A 20,287-nucleotide genomic window follows, 5' to 3' on the forward strand; every position below is an offset into this window, starting at 1 on the left:
TCTTAAAGCACTTCTGCGGTACTCACCGACATGTACACACACAAACTCATCATCAGCACCAGGGCAGTCTGTGGCCCTCTTAACACCAACACCACTCTCCCATCATGTGCTTCGGCCACACATCTGGTGTACCATCTGTATCACTCCCCCCAATGTGACAGGTAGTCCCTCTCCCTCTCTGGAGGGAGCAGAAGGGGAAAGAGAGACACGGAAGGTAATTTTGGGTGTAAATGTGCTCTGGACCTCTCTGGATGCATCTGGACAAAGCAGACATGCTGCTGAGTGGTGCAGGGTCATTATCAGTTGGAAACTGATTACCAGATAGCAGATGAAGACAAAACAATTATATCATACTGTCACATTATGACAGCGCCAATCGTGCACATCTTGTTTATGTTGTCGCCAGGATGAACAATTTTGGACTTTTGTCTTAATTAACAGCATGTCAATAAAAAGGTCAAATGCTATAAATAACACAAGTCAAAATATATTAAAGATTCTTCCAATTTATTGTAATTTACAGTTATACATTGCCATGACACAAATGTGACCACTTGGATGGGGGTGCAGAATGCAAAATATTAAAACAGCCATATAAACAATATCCGAGGACAATGAATTCCTCTTCTTTATGCCGCTGTACATATGGGATCAATAAAGTATGCACCATAAAACGGATATCAAGCCAGTGATATAAAACTGCACAACCAGTCTTTACTGTGAAATTAAGGAATCCATTTCAGAACATTATTTTCACATCTTATGTTACATATTTGACAGTAACTTTATTATTCACACACACAACACTATTTGAATGACATCAACTTAGACGTTTATTCAAAGGGAAAAGGGAATTCCAGCATTGTCAAGACTAACAAAACAAAGTACTTGTCAGAAATACGTATTATACCAAGTCTGATCTTTCCCATTTACTAATTTGCAGTCAATGGACAAGACTGAGGTGCTTGTATAGAAGAAAAAAAAAAGGCTCTAGAGAGCATTCACTTACAATTTGCAGTGGCATCTGCTACATATCACCTCTTTGGGCACAAATGTCAAAGGCCAATGAGCATTATTATGTCAAGTAATGTGGTTAAAAAAAAACTTATTCATATCCAAATCTGATATATATTTTTCACTGACTTAAATACAAAGCTCAACACAGAATACAGCAATTGTTTCATGCGTTTTCAGACATTAAACATGATTTTCTAATTCCAGATATGCTGTTTGTATTTGTCCTTCAAGGAATTTCTGTGCATGCCAATTCATTTTCTATTTTTACACAAAAATTCATACAGAGTCCATGTCACTGAAGTAGCAGATCCAATTGAATAGTTATACAAGTCAACACAACAAAGAAATAAAAAACAAAATGCGCTGGATAGGATCATCATTAAAGATCATAAAAAAACATTGACACATACACTTCATGAAATAAACAACACAGCTTTAGTACTAGTTTCCAATGTCTCATACAAAGTTAGCTTGATCTAAAAAGCATAAAATATATTTTTACATCATCACATACATCAAGACATGTACCATGGCCTAGCGGGAAGTTCGTCTGGTGCATTATTTCAAGCCCCCACACATTTCCCTACTGCTGGCATTATTGCTTCTTATGAACAAGGAGCTGAGGGATAGAGAAACAATGCACCACAGTAGATTGAAACTGTACATTTAAATCATCTCTGATATCCAAAATTTTGTTAGCCTGTTTAACAATCTGCAATGCTAAAGGATAAGGCAGTTCCATTTTAAGGCATTGCTGCTTTGAGACATACTGGACCAGAGGGTGAGTCATGGACTTTGACATTATCAAGTCAATGTACATGATAAACAGAATACATTTTATAGGCGAGGATAAGAGCCCAAACAGAGGGGGGGGATCTTGTATTTTTGAGTGTTGTATGTTCATGTCTGAGAGAATCTCAGCGTGCTACAACCATCATTTAAGTCTGCTTAGCAGTTGACCAGAGGTCAAAGCTCAGACAGAGAACAGAGCAGAGCTGTGTGGGTTGCTGTGACCATCTCTCATTGCTGGTAATTTCCATACTGGCCCTGTGGAGAGAAATGTGACAGACTCGTGTTACTGACCTTCTCAAAAACAGAGTAAAAGCTTATATTCACAAATCTCAATAGGGTGCAAACAAACATATGTGGTTTCAACCATATCATACTGCAAACCATGATTTATGGCTGCATTTGCTGGTTTTGACCAGCAGGTGGCAGCATGGCCTCACAACTTGTGAGCTGTACATTCTAACTTGATACCTCAGGTTTCAGCAGCAGCATGGCTGAGGACGATATTCCTTATTAAAACAGTGGACACTAGTTTCATGTGAGACAAATTCAGTGCAAGAACAGTAGTAGTTGATGCATTTCTAAACAGGGGTCGAAGTATGTGTTTGACATTAATGGAAAATACAATAGAAGCAAATTTGGAAACAAACTATGATTTCGCAGTCTGATGTACATAACATTTTAATTCAAATATCAGTGTTTTCATAAGCACAATAGTCATCGTTGTAAATTGCAGAGATTAAGGACACAGCCAAAGCACTAAGCTTTTGGCTGTCTCGCTGCAGGATAAGCATGCTGTGTTTCTGGACCTCATGACTTACAATTCGACCCCTGGTTAATAACAAAATCATAATAAAAAAATAAAGTACCAAAAAAATAAAAAATAAAAAAAATAAATAAAAAGGAAAAAGCTTAAGAAAGAAAAAGAGAAAGATGGAAGAAAGATAAAGACAAAAAGAGAGACAGAAGAAACATAACAAATGCAAATTAAGGCTAGGTGGTCAAACGTCTAGATTGAACGTTGAGGTCTTCACAGCAACCATTACCTTTGCTTCTTACAGAGCTAGTCAGGGGTTCAAATCCCCGGGTCTTTATTTCCTCATGTGCCCCTGAATATTCAAAGATAAAGATATCAAAGTGTAGCTGTGGTCCCCACATAAGACCACAGGAAATACAGGGCAACAAATAGATCTCCCTTTAAACACTAGAGCAGTCTGCATCAAGTTTAAGGAAGAATCCTCTTAAAGCCCTCATATTTCACTGAACTGGCAAACCATATTAGCCAGGATATATAGCTAAGACTCAGATTAACAAGTGAAAGACAATAGTAACACATACACTCTTTTGGGTAGAACAGATTTAACCCCCAATATGATGACAGCATGCATAACATACTACCTTTTAATTTTTACGTTCTAACTTCACTCACATTGGTCTCGCTACACAAGAAATTTACATTTAAGTCTGGCAATAAACATAATAAGAGACAAACTAAGACGAATGTATAACCAAGTCTCTGTGACTGTCCTATGTTGTGGGTATACTCACCTGGTCATAGCCGTAGGGGCGTTGCTGTTGGCCCTGTGGGGGTCCAGGTTGAGGAGGGCGATAGGCCCCATACTGCTGTCCCTGCCCCTGAGGATAGTTAGGATACTGTCCTGGGGCACTCTGGGAGGGACCTACGAAAACAAATTGAGAACTCGATTTAAAATTCTGTATACTTGACAGAGTGAACTTAAAAATGCTGTTGGCTACCGTCAACACAAACTCTTCTAACCTTTCATTATTAGCATGTGTTGTTTCTGGCACCACATGGGCATGGTTTGTCAGCCAAAAAACAAAACAAATACCATACCATAACTGACTCAAATGATTGCAAGACAATTTAAAATGCAACATTAATGTCATTAAAAAAAACAGGAGATATGAAGTACCTCATTGGTGTATAAGCAGTGAGTAAAATTCAAGCACAACTTGATGACACACAGTTAAAAGATTGCATATTTTTGGGTTTTAAAATTTTCTTAAGAAGAGCAGAAATGGAACTCAGGTTTGGACTCAGAACAAAGGAACCCAGTGTGTAAACTGCCCTAAGTTTTGCTCATTAACTGTTCCCGTTTCCTACTTGTTACTCTGAGAACTCTAGGGAATCCCTGTTAGTTTACTATCACTAATGGCCTGCAATAAAAAAGCTGATGGATGACAAAAAGAGGATGGTGGATATGTCAGACCCATTTGTTTAGGCTGCCTCCAGAATGCCTGACTCAGTCATGAATGAGAATGAGTGAGTCAGGTTGGAGCCGGGCAGTGGTTCGCTAATGCAAGGAGACATCAAGGATTCTGTTGGTCTTCATTAGAGGAGCAGGATTCATTAAAAAAAAGGAAGGAAAAAATAAAAATAAAAAATCACTTCATCAGCCCCCGCACACTGTAGCTTTCTATGCAGGTGCTGTGAAAGACCAAGCAAAGCTTGACAGGGGCTGGAGTCAAATGAGGCCCACGCAGCATCGTTAGGCGCTCATAATACCTTATGCTGTTGAGCATAACCTTGTGGGGGCTTGTGAAAGAAAGCGCGCGTGTGTGTGTGTGTGCCAGATGGATCTCACCTCACAGCCTCTGCCTCTCAGTTAGCTCATTACTAACATGAGCTTTGGTTCAGACAGAGGGTGAGTGATGGAAAGTTTCACTGAAAAATAGGATGAGGAAGAAAAAGTCCAAAGAGATTAAATACTTACATTGCATTACTTTTTTTCTGTTTGGTTAAATAGTTAAATCCCAAAGCCATGCGCTCATTGCGAATACCATTAAGTTAGAAAATATAAGTATCGGAAAGGTATGACTAATTAAGTGTTTTAACTTAAGTCTCTTAGACTGTTTTCAATTTGTTTTTTATTTGTAGATTAACTTTCCTTTTCTGTCATGAGGTCCAAATCGGAAAACATCTGCTGAGTGTCTTGAAATGTTTCAGCAAAGATCAAATCTTAGGCCATTTCAGGAAAAACATTACTATCTTCTACACCTAGTTTTTATTATGCATATCTGCCAATTTTTGGATATTTACAATATTGAGTTCAAAATGTTTGGCTGGCAGTCTACACACACTTTGCCCAATGTCTGTACCCATCAGCCAAAGCTCCTCTCCCACTCCCTCAGAACAGTGTGTCATATCAAACTGAAGCGACGGGAGAAATGCTAATGTGGTGCCAGCCACCACTACTGATTAAATTTCTCTTCCACCAAGCTCCAATCCCCCAACCATTCATTAAGGTGGTCCTTTAATTCCTTGCTCTTGATGATGTCTTGACATGCATTTGGCACAGTTACATTTCCAAGGGGCAGTAACCACTAACTCATTCAGGAAGAATTATTCAACACTTAAAAAAAGGCAGCCAACAAGAGCCGATACTGCCTCCTAAAGGACAAATGTGTGTCCATATTCGAGAGAAAGTAACTCACCGTAGCCCTGCTGCTGAGGTGGGTAGCCCTGTTGACCTGGGTACTGCTGTTGAGGAGGGTAGCCCTGTTGCTGGGGAGGGCCTTGCTGGTATGCTTCCTGCTGTTGGCCATACTGGGCATTACCTTAAGGGGGCAACAGCAAGAAATGTGAGCAATATGTTAAGACTACAGTGGAACTGCAAACAGGCAGTTAGACAATGAATAAGGATTGTTTCTATGGTATTACTTAAGCAATTAGTTCTCCATTCGGATGGTGCTGTTAAGATGTACCTGTAAGTACAGCACATGGACTGGCGCATACAGCCATTAAAAATTACATCAGCATTGTGAAATAAGATACTGTTAGCAAATGTGAAGTGTATTATTAGGTAGATAAAATACAAAGTAAATGATACAACCTGTAGCAATGATGACATACAAGTAAAAGTAAAGAAAGCATGAAGTACCAAGTCATGTATAAATGTTGGATAAGATAGAGCTTTTTTTTGTACTACTCTATACTTTCTGAACACAAATGGTAGCTTAAAAGAATCTGAACCCATGTCAACATTGTCATGAGCACACATATTAGAGGAGGGTATCCATGAGAGTGGTGAGAGAAATTCACATATATTTAGGAAATACCAGATAGGATGAAATTGATCATCTTATTCAAGAGTTCAGGGATGCAAAAAATAGTCTTGATGGCAGCAGTTTTTGAGCCAACCATATTTTAAAAGTTTGTGTGTGTGTGTGTGTGTGTGTGTATGTGTATGTGTGGGGTGGGGGTCATTCTTCAAAAGGGCGGGATTTTCTCTACTTGAAAAAGGGAAAAACTTGTATTTGAAAGGTCAAAAGGAAAATAGTGTAGTCAGTAGAGGAAACAAAAACAAACAACAAATAAGTAAATGTTAATTGGACAAAGAAAGAGAAGGAGTTGTTTGTTATGAATCTGTACTCTTTTATGCGGCTACAAATGTAATAATACCACCGTTTAACACGCCAACATGGAGAAAATCAGCTTAATATCAAGTGTTATATTTTGAGGATAATGTAGTGGTAGCATATTTTTTTAAAATAGTTTGTGGTCTGTTACCGTCTGTGCACAACATATCTATATTTACACAGAATGTGTCTGACGTGGCATTTTTTCAATTGAAAATCCTATGGATGATTGTTATTTGACTGTAATACAACTTTGGTACAGCTTTGGCCATTAAGACTCACGCAAGACTCTCTCCCTGACTTTTCTCTTCTTTCACACCAACAGGTGGCGCTCCAGCCACAACTGAGGGGATAGCATTACAAGACTGGGTAGGTGCTAACTTATCCATGGACTGCAGCACCATTTGGAATTGGGTGCACTTTGGCACGTGGACGATTGCTCAAAATTAGATGCCTTTTTTTTTTTGTTAGAGCCCAAAGTCACTTTGATGTCCCAGAAAATAATGAAGAAACTGAAATTTTGGGTTTGTCGCAGTCTCTTTGCATCATTTGTGTTTTAACACAACTCCTGGGTTCATTTTTTGTTGTTTTTCTCCAAGTGACTGGAGGGTTATCCTACCTTCTGAGGCTCCCTGTCCTGCGTGACTGTACTGGTCCCCATAGTAGTCTTCCTGCCCTGGGTACTGCTGAGGGGGTCCTACATACACATACACACAACATACACACAAGTAGATTCAAGGTGTTGTTGGATCGGTTGTGTGAGGGGAAGAGTAGAGAGGATGGATTCCTTGCCGCTAGTTCTTGTTAGAAAGCTTTCTTTTGGTCACTTGACTAATTTTAATGATTGGAGGCTTTAGGTTACAAGTTTAGTCATCAAGATGTCTGTGATCTACAGAAGTGGAAATAGAGGAAATTGAGAGGAACAAGAGTAAGAAATACAGGAGGGTGGGTTAGGGAGAAGAAAGACCAACACTCACAACTTGCACACTTAACAAACACACTCTGAGGGGTATACCTTGCTGTGGGGGTCTGTAAGGGGGCATTGGCCTCTGCCCCATGACATGGTTCCCTTGGTTGACCTGGCCCATCATGCCCATTGGGTTCTGCTGTCCTTGGTAGTGCTGTCCAGCACCACCAGGAGGCATGTTATACTGCTGGGAGGGAGGCTGCTGGTGCATCATGGGGCCTGTGGTACACCGTAAAAGAGTTAACACTCAAACTGTGCTAGAAAACATGCAAGCAGCATGAGGCTTATCAAATGAAAGTGAAGCACCATGGAGACAGTAGACGAAGGAAATGAGTCGTTTTACCTTGATTGGGCTGCATGTTCATGTTTGGCCGAGGCCCATAGTTTCCCATGGGCTGGCCCTGGGTCATGTTCATTTGGCTCTGAGCTGGCATGCCCTGGGAAGAAGGGACGGTATGATTGTAACCACCCATCGAGCCATGGCTGCTGGGGGGCATATTCATAGAGCCACTGGGCATGTTTGGGGGCTGGTTGGGGCCTGGACCAGGACCTTGCATGGGCATGTGATTAGGACCTGAAAAATAACAGCAGAGATGATTCATGACTTTTTTTTAACTACATACATATTTAACACACATACTTCCATCATGTTGTGATATGAGCACTCTGAACAACCGTAGTCTGAGGCTGTGTTTCCATACAGCAGGAACGGCATGTGAAAAATCTAATTAAAATCACCTTGGTGATGTGAAAGAGGTTTGGGGTTAACCCAAACTTTAAGTAACTGTAATTAATCCACTGCACCTTTGTCTAACCAGTTATTTATATATGGTTCTTTTTTTCATTAATTCCTCTCTTGCAATATTTAAAGCTGATGTTTCTGCAAAGAGCAACTGAATCTCCAATTTTCAGTTGTCTTTTATCACCCATCATACGTCAACACTGTGTATAACACATTATTAATTAAGAATGCATAATTAACACCGCAACTGACTTCATTACAATTCAAATAACAATTAAAAGATTCAAGGCTTCAGTTATTTTATTGTAATCTACAACACAAGGTTGCAGAATGAAATTTCTAGATATAGTTCCCTTTAATGCTATTTTTAAAAAAAAACAGATCATCATAAGAATTAAAAACATTTTTTTCATTATTAATTTGTATGATGAATTGTTGAGGAATAATTGAATAGTTTCAGCCTGAAGGAGGAAGCTGTCTTTAGAGAGAACACTGAGGTTTCCACTGGTTAAATGAATGACAGGAAGTTACAAGAAAAAAGGAACTACCATTGGACAGCAACTCCTCCATTGAGCAGGAGCTGCAAAAGCTGGCCACAATCTCATAGATGATGCCGATTCTCTAGTCACCTAAATGACTAGACAGGGATCATAATGATGATACCCAGCTTACAACAGTAATACCATAATACTGTTGGTCAGAATGTATATTCCCTGTTGTGAGGTTTCAATGGAAATCCAGAAAACAGAACTGCCCAGCATAGTACAGCTTAAGTGAACACTACCATGCCAGTGGAAAAGTGACCCTACAGTGGCAATATTTTTTCTGGCATTCTAATGTCGTGCCTTTTTTGTTTTAGCATATAATCAAATATATACATTTGCAAAAAAAAAAAGCACATGCTGACACACTATGATGGATACGGATGTAACTAAAGTCAAATTATGACTGAAAAAGATTCCTTCACTTCCCAGAGAAAAATCTATAAAATATATTTCCCCTTATATTTTCTTCATCAATTTATAGAACCCTTTTTTTCCCCTGAGGTAGGGTATAAACTATGCCAAACCATGTATATTTCATCTTATTGATTTGAAACTTCACATATTTGCATTGTGATTTAACCGTCTCACAATACATCTTTACATTTCGAATGATAGGAGAGGATAATCATAAACAAACGAGTACAAGTCCAAGACCACCAGAGCTGACAAATGGGTGACATCATTCTTCAGCAGAGCGACCTCCCTCACAGTTCTGTGGTGTTGCTAGGCAACCCAACTGAGACAGAGACTGAGGGAAAAGAAGGGGAAAGAAAAAAGAGAGAAAGACAAGGGAGGGAAGTTGAGGGGAGGAGGGGGGGGTCACTTACCAGGCATCTGTCCATTCATCTGGTTCTGCATGTGTGGGGCTGGGGGGCCACCACTGACCATACCCTCAGAGGGCATGTTGTGACCGTGAGGAGGCTGAGGGGGGGGTCCACTTTGGTTCATCCCACCAGGGCCCATTGGCATGTTTTGAGTGGGTGGCTGCAGGCGCACAACACAGACACAAAAATACACATCAGCTGGCTACAAACACATCTGAGTCTGAGCCACTCAAAAAAAAAAAAAAAAAAAAAAAGGCAGATAAGATTTCTGTACAAAATATCACAATGAAGTATAAATGTGATGCACCTTAATCAATCAAGGATAAAACATTTTTTTTAAAGATAATGTATATTTAAAAAAGGGAAACAGCCATGCAGTACAATATTTAGTCATAATCACTGAATAAATTGTCCTCAAAGTCACAGCCGGGGACCATCAATGACTGAAAAAGGTGTTGTACAAAGTCGTAACAAATTGAACCGATACCACTATTGCTTAATTAATAGTAAGTTCAATCGGATCTACTGCAGATTTACATATAATATGATGGTGCGATACTTTTAAAGCAATGGGCTTACAAGCAAACACAATTATGTACCTTTGACAAACTTAAGTGCACAGAACACCTTCATACTGGTGATGCATTCATTAAGAAAATCTACAAAAGGTCACATAGTAACACTGATACTTTAACGGAGTACCCCCGTTCTACACTTCCCATAACCTTGGTGACATCACTGGGGTCATTTTTTCTTTGGAAAGCTCCCTTGAGAAACACACAAGACATTATACAACGTTTCCTCAGGCAGTAGTATAGCTTGTGACAAGTAAATTGATATTAATGTGCTAAAATAGTGGAGTTCCCTTTGATACAAGAGTGAGGTTTGCCTGGATTTGACACAAAAAGAGTCAAAATTAAGACATTTGCAATTAATCTGTTCAGATTCTATATAATATTCAGTGGAAGTAATTATACATTTGAAATGGCATATGTCAGGCAGTCTATTAGTGTAACATGATGGTTTCATAGTTAATCTGATATTGCACTATTGCATTTACATATATGTGTCCTGAGTTTTGTCTCAGATAAGTTACCAGAACCAATACACAAGTGACTTGTATGGGACATGAACTAATATAGGAGCTCAACACTACCAGGTGAGTTCAACATTACCTTATGAATATATACAACTCACTCATACAAAACAATCAGCAAGGACCAATACTTACAGCAGGGAGGAGAGACTGCATGTTCTGATTGGAGTCTGCTATCGTCGCCAGGTACACTAAATTTCTGTGCAGCATCTGCTGATACCTGGGCAGGTGAAAAAGTAACCAATGCAGGTGTTAAGTTAATGGGAACTCAACAGAAAATAACTGTGTGGTAAAGCAACAAGAGATTTTTTTTATAACCTACTGTGAACATTCTGCTGTTTTGCCTTTACTCTGGAAGTCCATTATACACTGGATCAGCTGGTTGTTCTCGTCAAGTAACTGCGAAAGTAAATGCAGAGATTTATATCACGTGTTTTTGATATGTGTGATCACACAAAATGTAAAAACAGCGATACTCAATCGTTTGGAAGGGTTTGTGCTTTTCTTTCTGGTTGGTATTTTTCCGAAATTTGAACACAACGAGGAGGATGGGGGGGGGCGTTTTTGTGAAATGTGAGCGTGCGTTTCTAGCTAACAAAAGACACGTCTTGCTAGCTAGCTGTCCTTTGCTAACAAAAACGGCAGGCCTCCATTCAAATGAGCTACAATTATACGTTAGTCCGGTGAATCGACCTAAGATCCACCGACTACACATGGCGCCCTGACTCCACAGAGGTTCATATTCACCGCGCTTTGACCCTGCGAAATTGTTCCTATTCACTGTGCGACTTGGATGGGCACTGCTACATTGATTAGCTCAACGCTTAGCAGCGTCTGATGCCATAGCCTCCATTCTGAGACGCGCTAAAAAGATGAATTACCTTTTGTATTCCGGCGGGTGTTATATCACCCTTCCCACGCTGCCTGTGAGCTGCAAACGCCACCGACATGGTGATACTCTATGAAATGAAAGTGAACTAGAGCATAAAAGTCCAAAGTAGCCAACACACTTAACAAATCGGTAGAACTCAGATCAAACTGTTCAGAATAGGACGCAATTTCGTAATGCGATGGTCCGTTCTGGGGGGGGATACGGCACATTTGAAAACATAAATGATAATTATTATTTATTTCGATTACACAGGGTTACGTGATATTCAAATTGAATGAATGTAAATTATAAAATTCCAAGATATCTAATTAAATAGTTTAAAGAACCCGTATTTTGTCTTCAAGGAATTGCAAAGTCACCTATTTTTCATATAGTGGAACAGTCTGGTCGACTTTAAAAAGGCCACGGGAAATGGACCGCTCAACAAAAAGGGGAACACAGCTTTAATATATTTTGTATGAAATCCAAATAATAATGCAGGGAGTTTCATGCAATGATAACTGATAACAATGTTTATTAATCCTCGTTTTATATGCTTAAGTTTTCCCACATTGCAATCTCATTCACATTGCCAAACCACCACTAAATTAAATTAAGTCACTAAATTAAATGTACTATTTTATATTAAACCTGAGCCTTTTTGGTATTGTAACAAACAAACAAATGAAGTATATAGATTTCGCAGAGCAAATACGCAAATCAAATAGTGAGTCTTCTTTTTTAACCACAACTTTTCTTCTGACTGACCCTAATTTTGGTATCGCCCAGTTCAGAGGTCATGCGCAGGCGCTGTTTTCAACATACGGCAGCTTCCCATACTGAGCGTCTCGTTGCTAACTAGCTGAATCATTTGGTTGAAGTCTCCCCTTTTCTTGTGATTGTACGTGTATTGCAGTGCAATGGCGGCAAGATATGACAGAGCTATTACTGTCTTCTCTCCCGACGGTCATCTCTTTCAAGTGGAGTACGCACAAGAAGCAGTAAAGAAAGGATCCACGGCGGTAAGTCCTATAATGAAACTAATGCTTAAGCTAACGTTAGCAAACGTCAGTTAGCCAACTAGCTAAGCTAGCGCCTAGCAGGAACTCTTTTTACTCATGTATTTTCCTAATTTTGTAAGATCTCCGTACACTCAGGTGTTGAGATTTTTTTACCACTTTGTTTGACTGCTCATCTGTAACTTCCGCATGTAGTACAATAAACATTAAAAGGTATTGAACATGGAAAAAAAGAGTACCACTAGCAAACGTTTTGTCGCTGTGTCACTCTCCTAACAGTTTCAGTTTCAATGTGAAAAGGCCAGCTAGCGCTACTTCATACAAACAATATTTGGTTGTTACATGGTTGTTGGCAAAGTTTAATTTTGCTCCAGCAATTGCTCAAACAATGAAACTATAGTATAGCAGAATGAACTGATTATTGCACGCATTAAGCCACTGTAGTTGTAGGTAGCTTACTTACAGATAACTTCTGTTGTACTAACGTTACATTGGTAGCGTATATAACGTTAGTACTGCTCGTCAACCCCTGCCAGTGCCGATGTCCATAACTTCATTTAGATGTTGTTTTTTTCCTGTGCAGGTGGGAATCAGAGGGAAAGACATTGTTGTCCTTGGCGTTGAGAAGAAATCTGTAGCAAAGTTGCAGGAGGAAAGGACTGTCCGTAAGATATGTGCCCTGGACGAGCATGTCTGCATGGCATTTGCAGGTACAAACAATAAAACTTTATCAATAATTGAATAATAATTCATTATGTAAAATGGCATAAGTAGGCTAAAATCTGTTGTTACAAACTCTAAGTCATTGCAGATATCTATACCATATATTAGGTTTTTTGTCACTTAAGTTTTCTTGTGTTTTTTTTACCTGTATGTTGCGTAGGTACTTAACCATTTTCAATGTTTTTTAGGTTTGACAGCAGATGCCCGCATCGTGATAAACAGAGCTCGTGTTGAGTGCCAGAGCCACAGGCTAACTGTAGAGGACCCAGTCACAGTGGAATACATCACACGTTACATAGCTACACTGAAACAGGTACTTAACCTTCTTACCATATATTTACTGTATGGTACTGTGGGCAAGAACATAAGATTGTGTTTGTTTTTTTTGTTTGTTTTTTTACTATTTTTGTGCTCTAGTTACAGTCACAAAATATTTGTAAGAATGAAAAGTCATATCAGTCTGTATATCTGTCATATTTGTAGCGCTACACTCAAAGCAATGGGCGCCGACCATTTGGCATCTCCGCGTTAATTGTTGGTTTTGACTACGATGGGACTCCCAGGCTGTATCAGACAGACCCATCAGGAACCTACCATGCCTGGAAGGTGAGTGAGTTTTTTTCCTTTTACCTGACTTTGTACCTTGTTAGTATGAAATGTATTTAATATTTTAATGTTGTGTTACTCTTGAACAAAAATAGGCAAATGCAATTGGCCGTAGTGCAAAAACCGTGAGGGAGTTCCTGGAGAAGAATTACACAGATGAAGCCATTGCTGGGGACAACGAGGCAATCAAGTTGGCTATCAAAGCCTTGCTTGAGGTAAGGGCAGATTGAATCTTTGCATTGACCCATTTTAAATTGCACACTTTGTCATAAGCTACATATATTCAAACTGAATAATTACTAAAGTGCTTCACAATAGAATTACCCCATTGCCGTACAAATATTATAAATACATATAAATATAATAATAATATACAATTCTTGTTTTCAGGTGATTATAAACCAATGAAAACATACCTTTTGAATATTATATTCCATTTCTGACAATAGAGCCTCCTAAATGTTACACGCGGGCCCTTTAATGAAACAAATTAAATAAATGCTGCATTTCAGCAGAATGAAATTTTCAGAGGCTGCAGTAGTTCATATATGCTGATATGTATCTGTTTCCTCACAGGTTGTCCAGTCAGGAGGGAAAAATATTGAACTTGCTGTGATCAGACGGAATCAGCCACTGAAGGTGATTTGCTGCAGATTGTGTTTGGCCTTTTTGTGTTCACCTTTTAATTTATTTAAAGGCTAATAATTGTTTTTTTCTTGGCCATTTGCAGATTTTGGAATCCAAGGAAATTGAGACCCTGGTGGCTGAGATTGAGAAGGAAAAGGAGGAAGAGGCAGAGAAGAAGAAGCAGAAAAAATCCACTTGAAGCAGTTAACAAAGTTTTCTTTATTGCACTTGGATGACAATAGCATATTTGGGTTGCAAATATTTGACCATTTTAGAGAGTTTACTTCTCTCATTTATTTCATTATTAAGAGCTAAATCATAACTTGGGATCTGTTGATTTTGTTCAGATGCTTTGAACATGTTTCTGAGTGATACTGTACCATTTGCAAAGAATCTCTAGTTCCTGTACTTACAGCTGTTGACTTGACAGCGGTTTAAAAAGACATGCGTAGATCTCAAGTTAGGGTTTATATCTTAAACTATGCTTACAGGAAGTTTTTATATCATTCACGAAACAGCTCTGATGGTTATGAATCTCAAATGTTGAAATAAACTGTTTGCAACATTCAGAAACATAATGAAACTAAATACTCAATAAAAGCTGACTTGTTTGTAACATGTTTTTATTTTATTTGTAAAACTAGGTTAAAACTGTCTTTCATGCCAAATAGCAGACGTACTATGAATAATGTTTTTAGTAGCGGTGCACTGACTGGTTTCTTAAGAGATGAGAGTGAAGGGACTTAAAAAACAGCAGAGGAGGGTTCCAACCTTTTTCTTTTGTACCCCTCTCTTTATTGATTATCCTACTGCAAAGCAAGTACTGCGATAAAGATAACTACAGTTTAAAACACCACTAGCGGCAGTATAGTGTGTGGCTATAAAGTGCAATGGTTTTCATTTATCAGCATTCTGTCGCACAAACCTGGAAATGAGAAAAAAAGAAGGTATCTCCGATTGCTTTATAAAGTGCTCACCTCTCCCTCAGTCATTTAAAACAAATTAGTGATGAGCGAACGAAGTGTCTAATGGTGGCCCAGCGAGACCCCTTTTTGCCTCTCCTTTTTTATTTCACCCTAAATTCGCTTATCAAGCAACCGCTGCTCTGAATTCTCAACGACACAATTATGGCCGGCGGTGTGGTAGGGCTGCTTAATGGGATCCTGGCCTCAGACCCCAGTGGGAACTTTCAGTGACTTTAATCTGGAGCCCTTTGAAAAGTTGTGCCGTGCTGTGCTGAAGAGCCCCGGGGGTTCCCTCTGACTCTCACCAAAGACATAATGGTGAATGGTAAAGTCCTTCATTTAGAGTCATCTCCCCAAGCCAGGATTTCCTGAGTGGGTGCCCTGGCTGCCTTGACTAGAGCAATTGCACTTTGTCTGCAATTTGTCTTGTTGTGAGTCTTATAGGTTGGTATTTGGGCTCATGTCAGAGGATCAATTAAGCCTCTGATGTTACCTCACATACATAATGTCATTAAATCCTAGGAGGCAATAAAAATGGGTTTGTATGACTCACTCAGCCTTTACATTCATACACTAATTGCCACATACGAATGTATTTCAAGTCAGTTCGAGAAGATGCTGTCACCCACTGGTATGTTGATGCTAGGTTGTAAACAGAGGTGTCCTTTGGATGACAAAACACGCTATAGGTTGACTTTGTTAAAGTTTATTCTGGGTAATCCCATAGCTACAGAGGTTATCTGATCCATCTTGTCAATAGAGTAAGAGCAGTTTATTCGGTGCTGCCGCAAAGACTCCCAAGTCTTTTGAACTGCTTGTGGGAAGAGTTTTCTTTTTCTTTCTTTCTTTCTTTTTTTTTTTTGCCAGCATTGTTGTTGCCCATAATCAGCGCTACTGTGCCCCAGGCCAAAGTCCATCTCTCTCATCGCTGGCTGCTGCTCATCATTAATGCAGAAAATAATGGCTTCACCAGAGGTCATCGACGGAGGAACGAGGCCCGAGGACATGTACTCTCCAAGCAAGAATGCACACTGCTGCAGGCTGTCGACTGAGTGCATTGTTTGTATGCACACACACACACACCCACAGAGCTTACAGGCCAATTGCACATACACACAGCAAACACTGTATTAATGTGAACACACAACAGATTTTTTTTTTTTTTTTTTAAACAGTGCCCACATCTCTTTTCCCTTGATCTGTCATGCACATACAGTACACTTCAGGCAAAATGTGTTCTCATGTTGTAGTTAACATGGAACAAACACTGGGGAAGAAACATTTCATGTGTTCACATCTGCTTTTTAGTATTTGGTTAGTAACACCAATAGTCTTACCCTCACCTAACAATATCCATTACTCCTCTCTCTAGCTGATTTCCAAGTCACAGGCAGATTTCACTTTGAGGACATTTTTGTCATTCTAATGTGCCACCCTGTGGCTATATTTCAAAGTATGCCCCTCCTGGGATGCTTAAAATTTGTCAGTGCAGAATGTCCTTAGGTCCAAATAAGGCAACTGCTTCAAGGGTAAAAGCACACAGACATTTTGCATCCCTGGGGAACTAAGGTTACATTAGTCTTCTGTTAAGACTGTCTCACCACTGTTGCTGAATTACTCAAGGTGTTATCACCTTCTACCAGCAGAGCGCAGTGTTGCATAAAAGCAGCATTACCATCATATCGCTTACACTTTCATCTCACTTTTTGTCCTGCAGATTGACAGTATGACTCCTCCAGCTAACAGCGAGCAGAATCTACGGGCCACTGACATGTTTTTGTCTCTGTGCGTTAACATGCAGCCACAAAAGGCTCTATGAACAATGGAATCCATCGAGGGAGAGTTGTTTTGCTTAAAAATTGTCAGATGAAAAAGCAACATAGCTTTGTGCCCTGAAGCGATGGCCAAGCTGTCAAAGTGTGTTGGGTCATAAAAGGCTATGCTCTCAACACTGTCCCTTTTCTGCTTGTCACATGTCGACAGTTACACACATACACTATTTGCGTATAGAGGATTTGCCCGCCTCCACTTATGCCCTTTAGGGCTCTGAAGCAGTATGAAGAAGTTTGGGCATATTGGTGTGCTGGCTTACATATCCATAAGCGATCAAAATATGTTCTCTTTTAATGTTCTCTTTTAACTTCTAGCTCCAGGGATACATTTTGAATATCATTCTATTATCTCATATCACACATCTCATCTTCTCTGTCCTTAAATCTCTTTCCTCTCTCTCTCTCTCTCTCTCTCTCTCTCTCTCTTTCTCTATCTCTCTCTCCCTCACACACATGCACAACACACCACAAACACATCTTGATTTTCCAACTGTTTTTTTTTAACACACCCTCCACTCTTATCACCATCACACAGAGCAACATATACAGTTGAGTAACAGATACCACCGACAGCTTTGGTTGTTTTTTTTTTTTACCTTTGTGTCCCGTGAAAGGTGCTGGAATACTAACAGTTTGTGTGAAGAGACTAAAGGCATGGTTTTGAGTTACCCCTCAAGAGTCACCTGTCAGGGGATTTTGTCTCACAGAAGAATACAAGTGCATCCTCCTCTAATTGAAAGTAGACACCACTGGGCCTGGAAGAGAGAAACAGAAACAGGGAGAACAGGAGAGACGAAGAAGGAGGCAGCAAAATGAGAGGGAGAGGCAAAAAGGAGCAGACAGAGCTAAAATAAACAATTCCCGGGATGCTGCAGGCCAAAAGCAAATGGCCCCGGGGCTCCGTGGCCTCTCAGGGCCGTGGCAGAAGCCAGTCACACACATCACATAGCATTACTCGGGATGGGGTTACAGGAAAATGTCAGCCGACGCATAAGGAGGAACCATCAGCCCATAGGATAATTCGATTGCCTGAGGGAGGTGCAATCTTGCATTCCCACGATTCCTCTCTTTCCACCCACACCCTCTTTTCATTGTATTTTTGAATCCATTTTTCTTTCTCAGTTATTTCATGTTTTCAATTCTGTTGTTTGCTCTGGTAGCCATGTATATTTACGAATGTACAGTGTTATTCTAAATGGAGGCCACTGGGTTCTTGCAAAGGGTTAGCCACAGTACATTTTATGTGCAGCCTCCTTCTGTGCCCATTGGAATTTTTATGGGCCATTGGTTAGTAACATGGCCTCTGATATCTTGATTTACAACCAGATCTTAGTCAAAAAATCTCTCCCCAACAACCTCATAGTGTTTTGGGTTACCTGTTATATCACATTTCATGGATCAAATCATGTCCCTCCCAGTCTTGCCCTTGCCGAAGATGTGGTCAAGAAGCAATAATTTAGAAATATAAAATCAGTCATATATCTAAAGCAGATGTTTATGGTTTAAAAACTGGTGTGTTACCTTACCTCTATGATACAAATGTTGTTCTACCTTGTTACTGTACGCTACTTGCACAGAATTGTTGCGTGTGCTGGTGCACGAACATGCAGCTGCAAATAGGCGCGTGCATTAGATAAAGACAGAGAGAAAGATGGAGAGAGCAAAAGAAAAAGAGACAGCGAGAGAGTTCAGCGTAGATATCTGAGTGCGTCTGACAGAGAGGACAGCCCTGAAGGCAGGTCCCAGCCCTTCAGCACCGAAAATGACACATGACTGCTTTGACTTTTGTCATCCCCCTGTCTCCCTCCGCCCCCAAACCCAAGCCTCCAACAAACACTGAGGCTAGCATAGATACACACAGTCACACACACACACTCAAAGACACACAGTCACACACTGTATACTGCTTAGATTACATTATCTTTATCCCCGGGACATGAGCCCTCCTTGTTGGATGACATTTGGGCTTGTGCAGCACTAAGGTTACCTTTCTTTGCCCCTAAGTTAAAGATGCCTGTCTGCAGCATGCATTTGAAATGAAGGGCAGGGGAAAAAAATCAGATGAGAAAGATTTCCAAAAGCACTTTGATCAGAGGCATCAACAGTCACGCACAAACTTGTTAAGCAGTATGTAAATTTGGGCTGATACTGAATAAAGTTGCCAGAATGGCATGAATCCATTGTGCTGCGATGATCAAAATAAAAGAGGGCTTCATACGCTGGAGGGCAAGAAAGTCACAGACATGAAGGTTTTTTTCCTTCCTCTTTTTTTCTACAAAGGGGCTGATGGGATGCAGAGAGGAGAGAAGGAGGGGAGGGAAATGAAAGATAGGGGAAAGCCTGGAAGGATCTCAATCTAAATTAGCAGAGTAGAAGGAAGACTGTGCTGAGTGAGACATATAATTAAAACCAAAGTGATGAAAACATCAGTACTCATTCAGTCACTCGCCAGATGAATTTTTGAAATTGCTACCACGATGATCTGAAGATGTTTCAAAGCTAAAGGTAAATCCAGCCTATTGTTAAAACACACCAATCTCCCATCTACTCTTTACCGGGCTTTCTCTCACAATCTCTCCTCATCCGCCTCCTAGCTGCTTCTTTATCCCTCCCTCATTCCCACTTTTTCTCCGTCTGACACCCTGAGATGAATAGACGCTGTCACTGAGACTCTTGTAGCCTGTCAGCTTTTAAACAAACAGTTAGCAAAAGGATCACTTTCACAGGAAACCTCCCAGTCTGAGGTGAGGTTATCAGTGTTAGCTTGTTGTGTCCTGTCCGTACAGGGAACAGGACCCACCCTGTGACTGAAGTAAGGAATATGACCTCACACGTACCATGCGTCATCATACTATACATTCAAACTAAGTGCTGCTTTGAATCATTAAATTCTCAAGACTGTTTTGTTAGCAGTGATAACACGGTCCTGCATGTTGTCCTCAATGCTGAAAATTGTATTTATTCTGGCAGCCTGCTGTCTGTAACCAAATGTCTCTGGCAGTTAGAGAGGAAGTATAGAATACTTCCTCTACTGAGGGCCCTTTCCCTCCCTCCAGTAGAGTGTACCTCCAGTAAATCTGTCCTCCTGACAACAAATGTCCCTGCACCTAAAAGGCCCCTCAAAAAAAAACAAAAAAACAAGCCTGACTTTTGTGAGAAAAAAAAAAAAGCCCCCTCAGGTGTGTTCCCTCTCACTCTTCCTCTCTGCACCTGCACTGAGTCTCTCAAGTCCTCCATGTGTCTCTCCACACAATGGAGACAGTGCATAGCCTCTGGCGCCTCTC

General features: G+C 40.1%; 2 protein-coding genes across 4 annotated transcripts; one reads left to right on the plus strand and one right to left on the minus strand.

Annotated features, from left to right (window-relative positions):
- Positions 1 to 490: 490 nt before the first annotated feature.
- Positions 491 to 11,423, minus strand: ss18 (SS18 subunit of BAF chromatin remodeling complex). 3 transcript variants are annotated; one of them, XM_051398878.1, is made up of 11 exons: positions 11,242 to 11,423; positions 10,683 to 10,759; positions 10,496 to 10,580; positions 9,268 to 9,424; positions 7,497 to 7,727; positions 7,202 to 7,372; positions 6,806 to 6,883; positions 5,263 to 5,385; positions 3,355 to 3,485; positions 2,853 to 2,915; positions 1,887 to 2,064 (listed from the first exon to the last, which is right to left on the minus strand). In XM_051398878.1, exons 1-10 carry the CDS (start codon positions 11,308 to 11,310, stop codon positions 2,898 to 2,900), a joined length of 1,140 nt encoding a protein of 379 aa, XP_051254838.1. In that variant the 5' UTR covers positions 11,311 to 11,423; the 3' UTR covers positions 1,887 to 2,064; positions 2,853 to 2,897. The 3 variants fall into 3 exon arrangements, with proteins under 3 accessions (XP_051254828.1, XP_051254849.1, XP_051254838.1); XM_051398868.1 differs by lacking the exon at positions 2,853 to 2,915 and having other exon boundaries at positions 491 to 2,064; XM_051398889.1 differs by lacking the exons at positions 2,853 to 2,915; positions 6,806 to 6,883 and having other exon boundaries at positions 491 to 2,064.
- A 619-nt stretch (positions 11,424 to 12,042) lies between these two features.
- Positions 12,043 to 14,822, plus strand: psma8 (proteasome 20S subunit alpha 8). The gene is made up of 7 exons (XM_051398904.1): positions 12,043 to 12,253; positions 12,834 to 12,960; positions 13,162 to 13,286; positions 13,457 to 13,579; positions 13,675 to 13,794; positions 14,156 to 14,218; positions 14,310 to 14,822. Exons 1-7 carry the CDS (start codon positions 12,152 to 12,154, stop codon positions 14,403 to 14,405), a joined length of 756 nt encoding a protein of 251 aa, XP_051254864.1. The 5' UTR covers positions 12,043 to 12,151; the 3' UTR covers positions 14,406 to 14,822.
- The last annotated feature ends 5,465 nt before the right edge of the window (positions 14,823 to 20,287 follow it).

Source organism: Dicentrarchus labrax, unplaced genomic scaffold (assembly GCF_905237075.1).
Source record: "Dicentrarchus labrax unplaced genomic scaffold, dlabrax2021, whole genome shotgun sequence".
Classification (NCBI taxonomy): Eukaryota; Metazoa; Chordata; class Actinopteri; family Moronidae; genus Dicentrarchus; species Dicentrarchus labrax.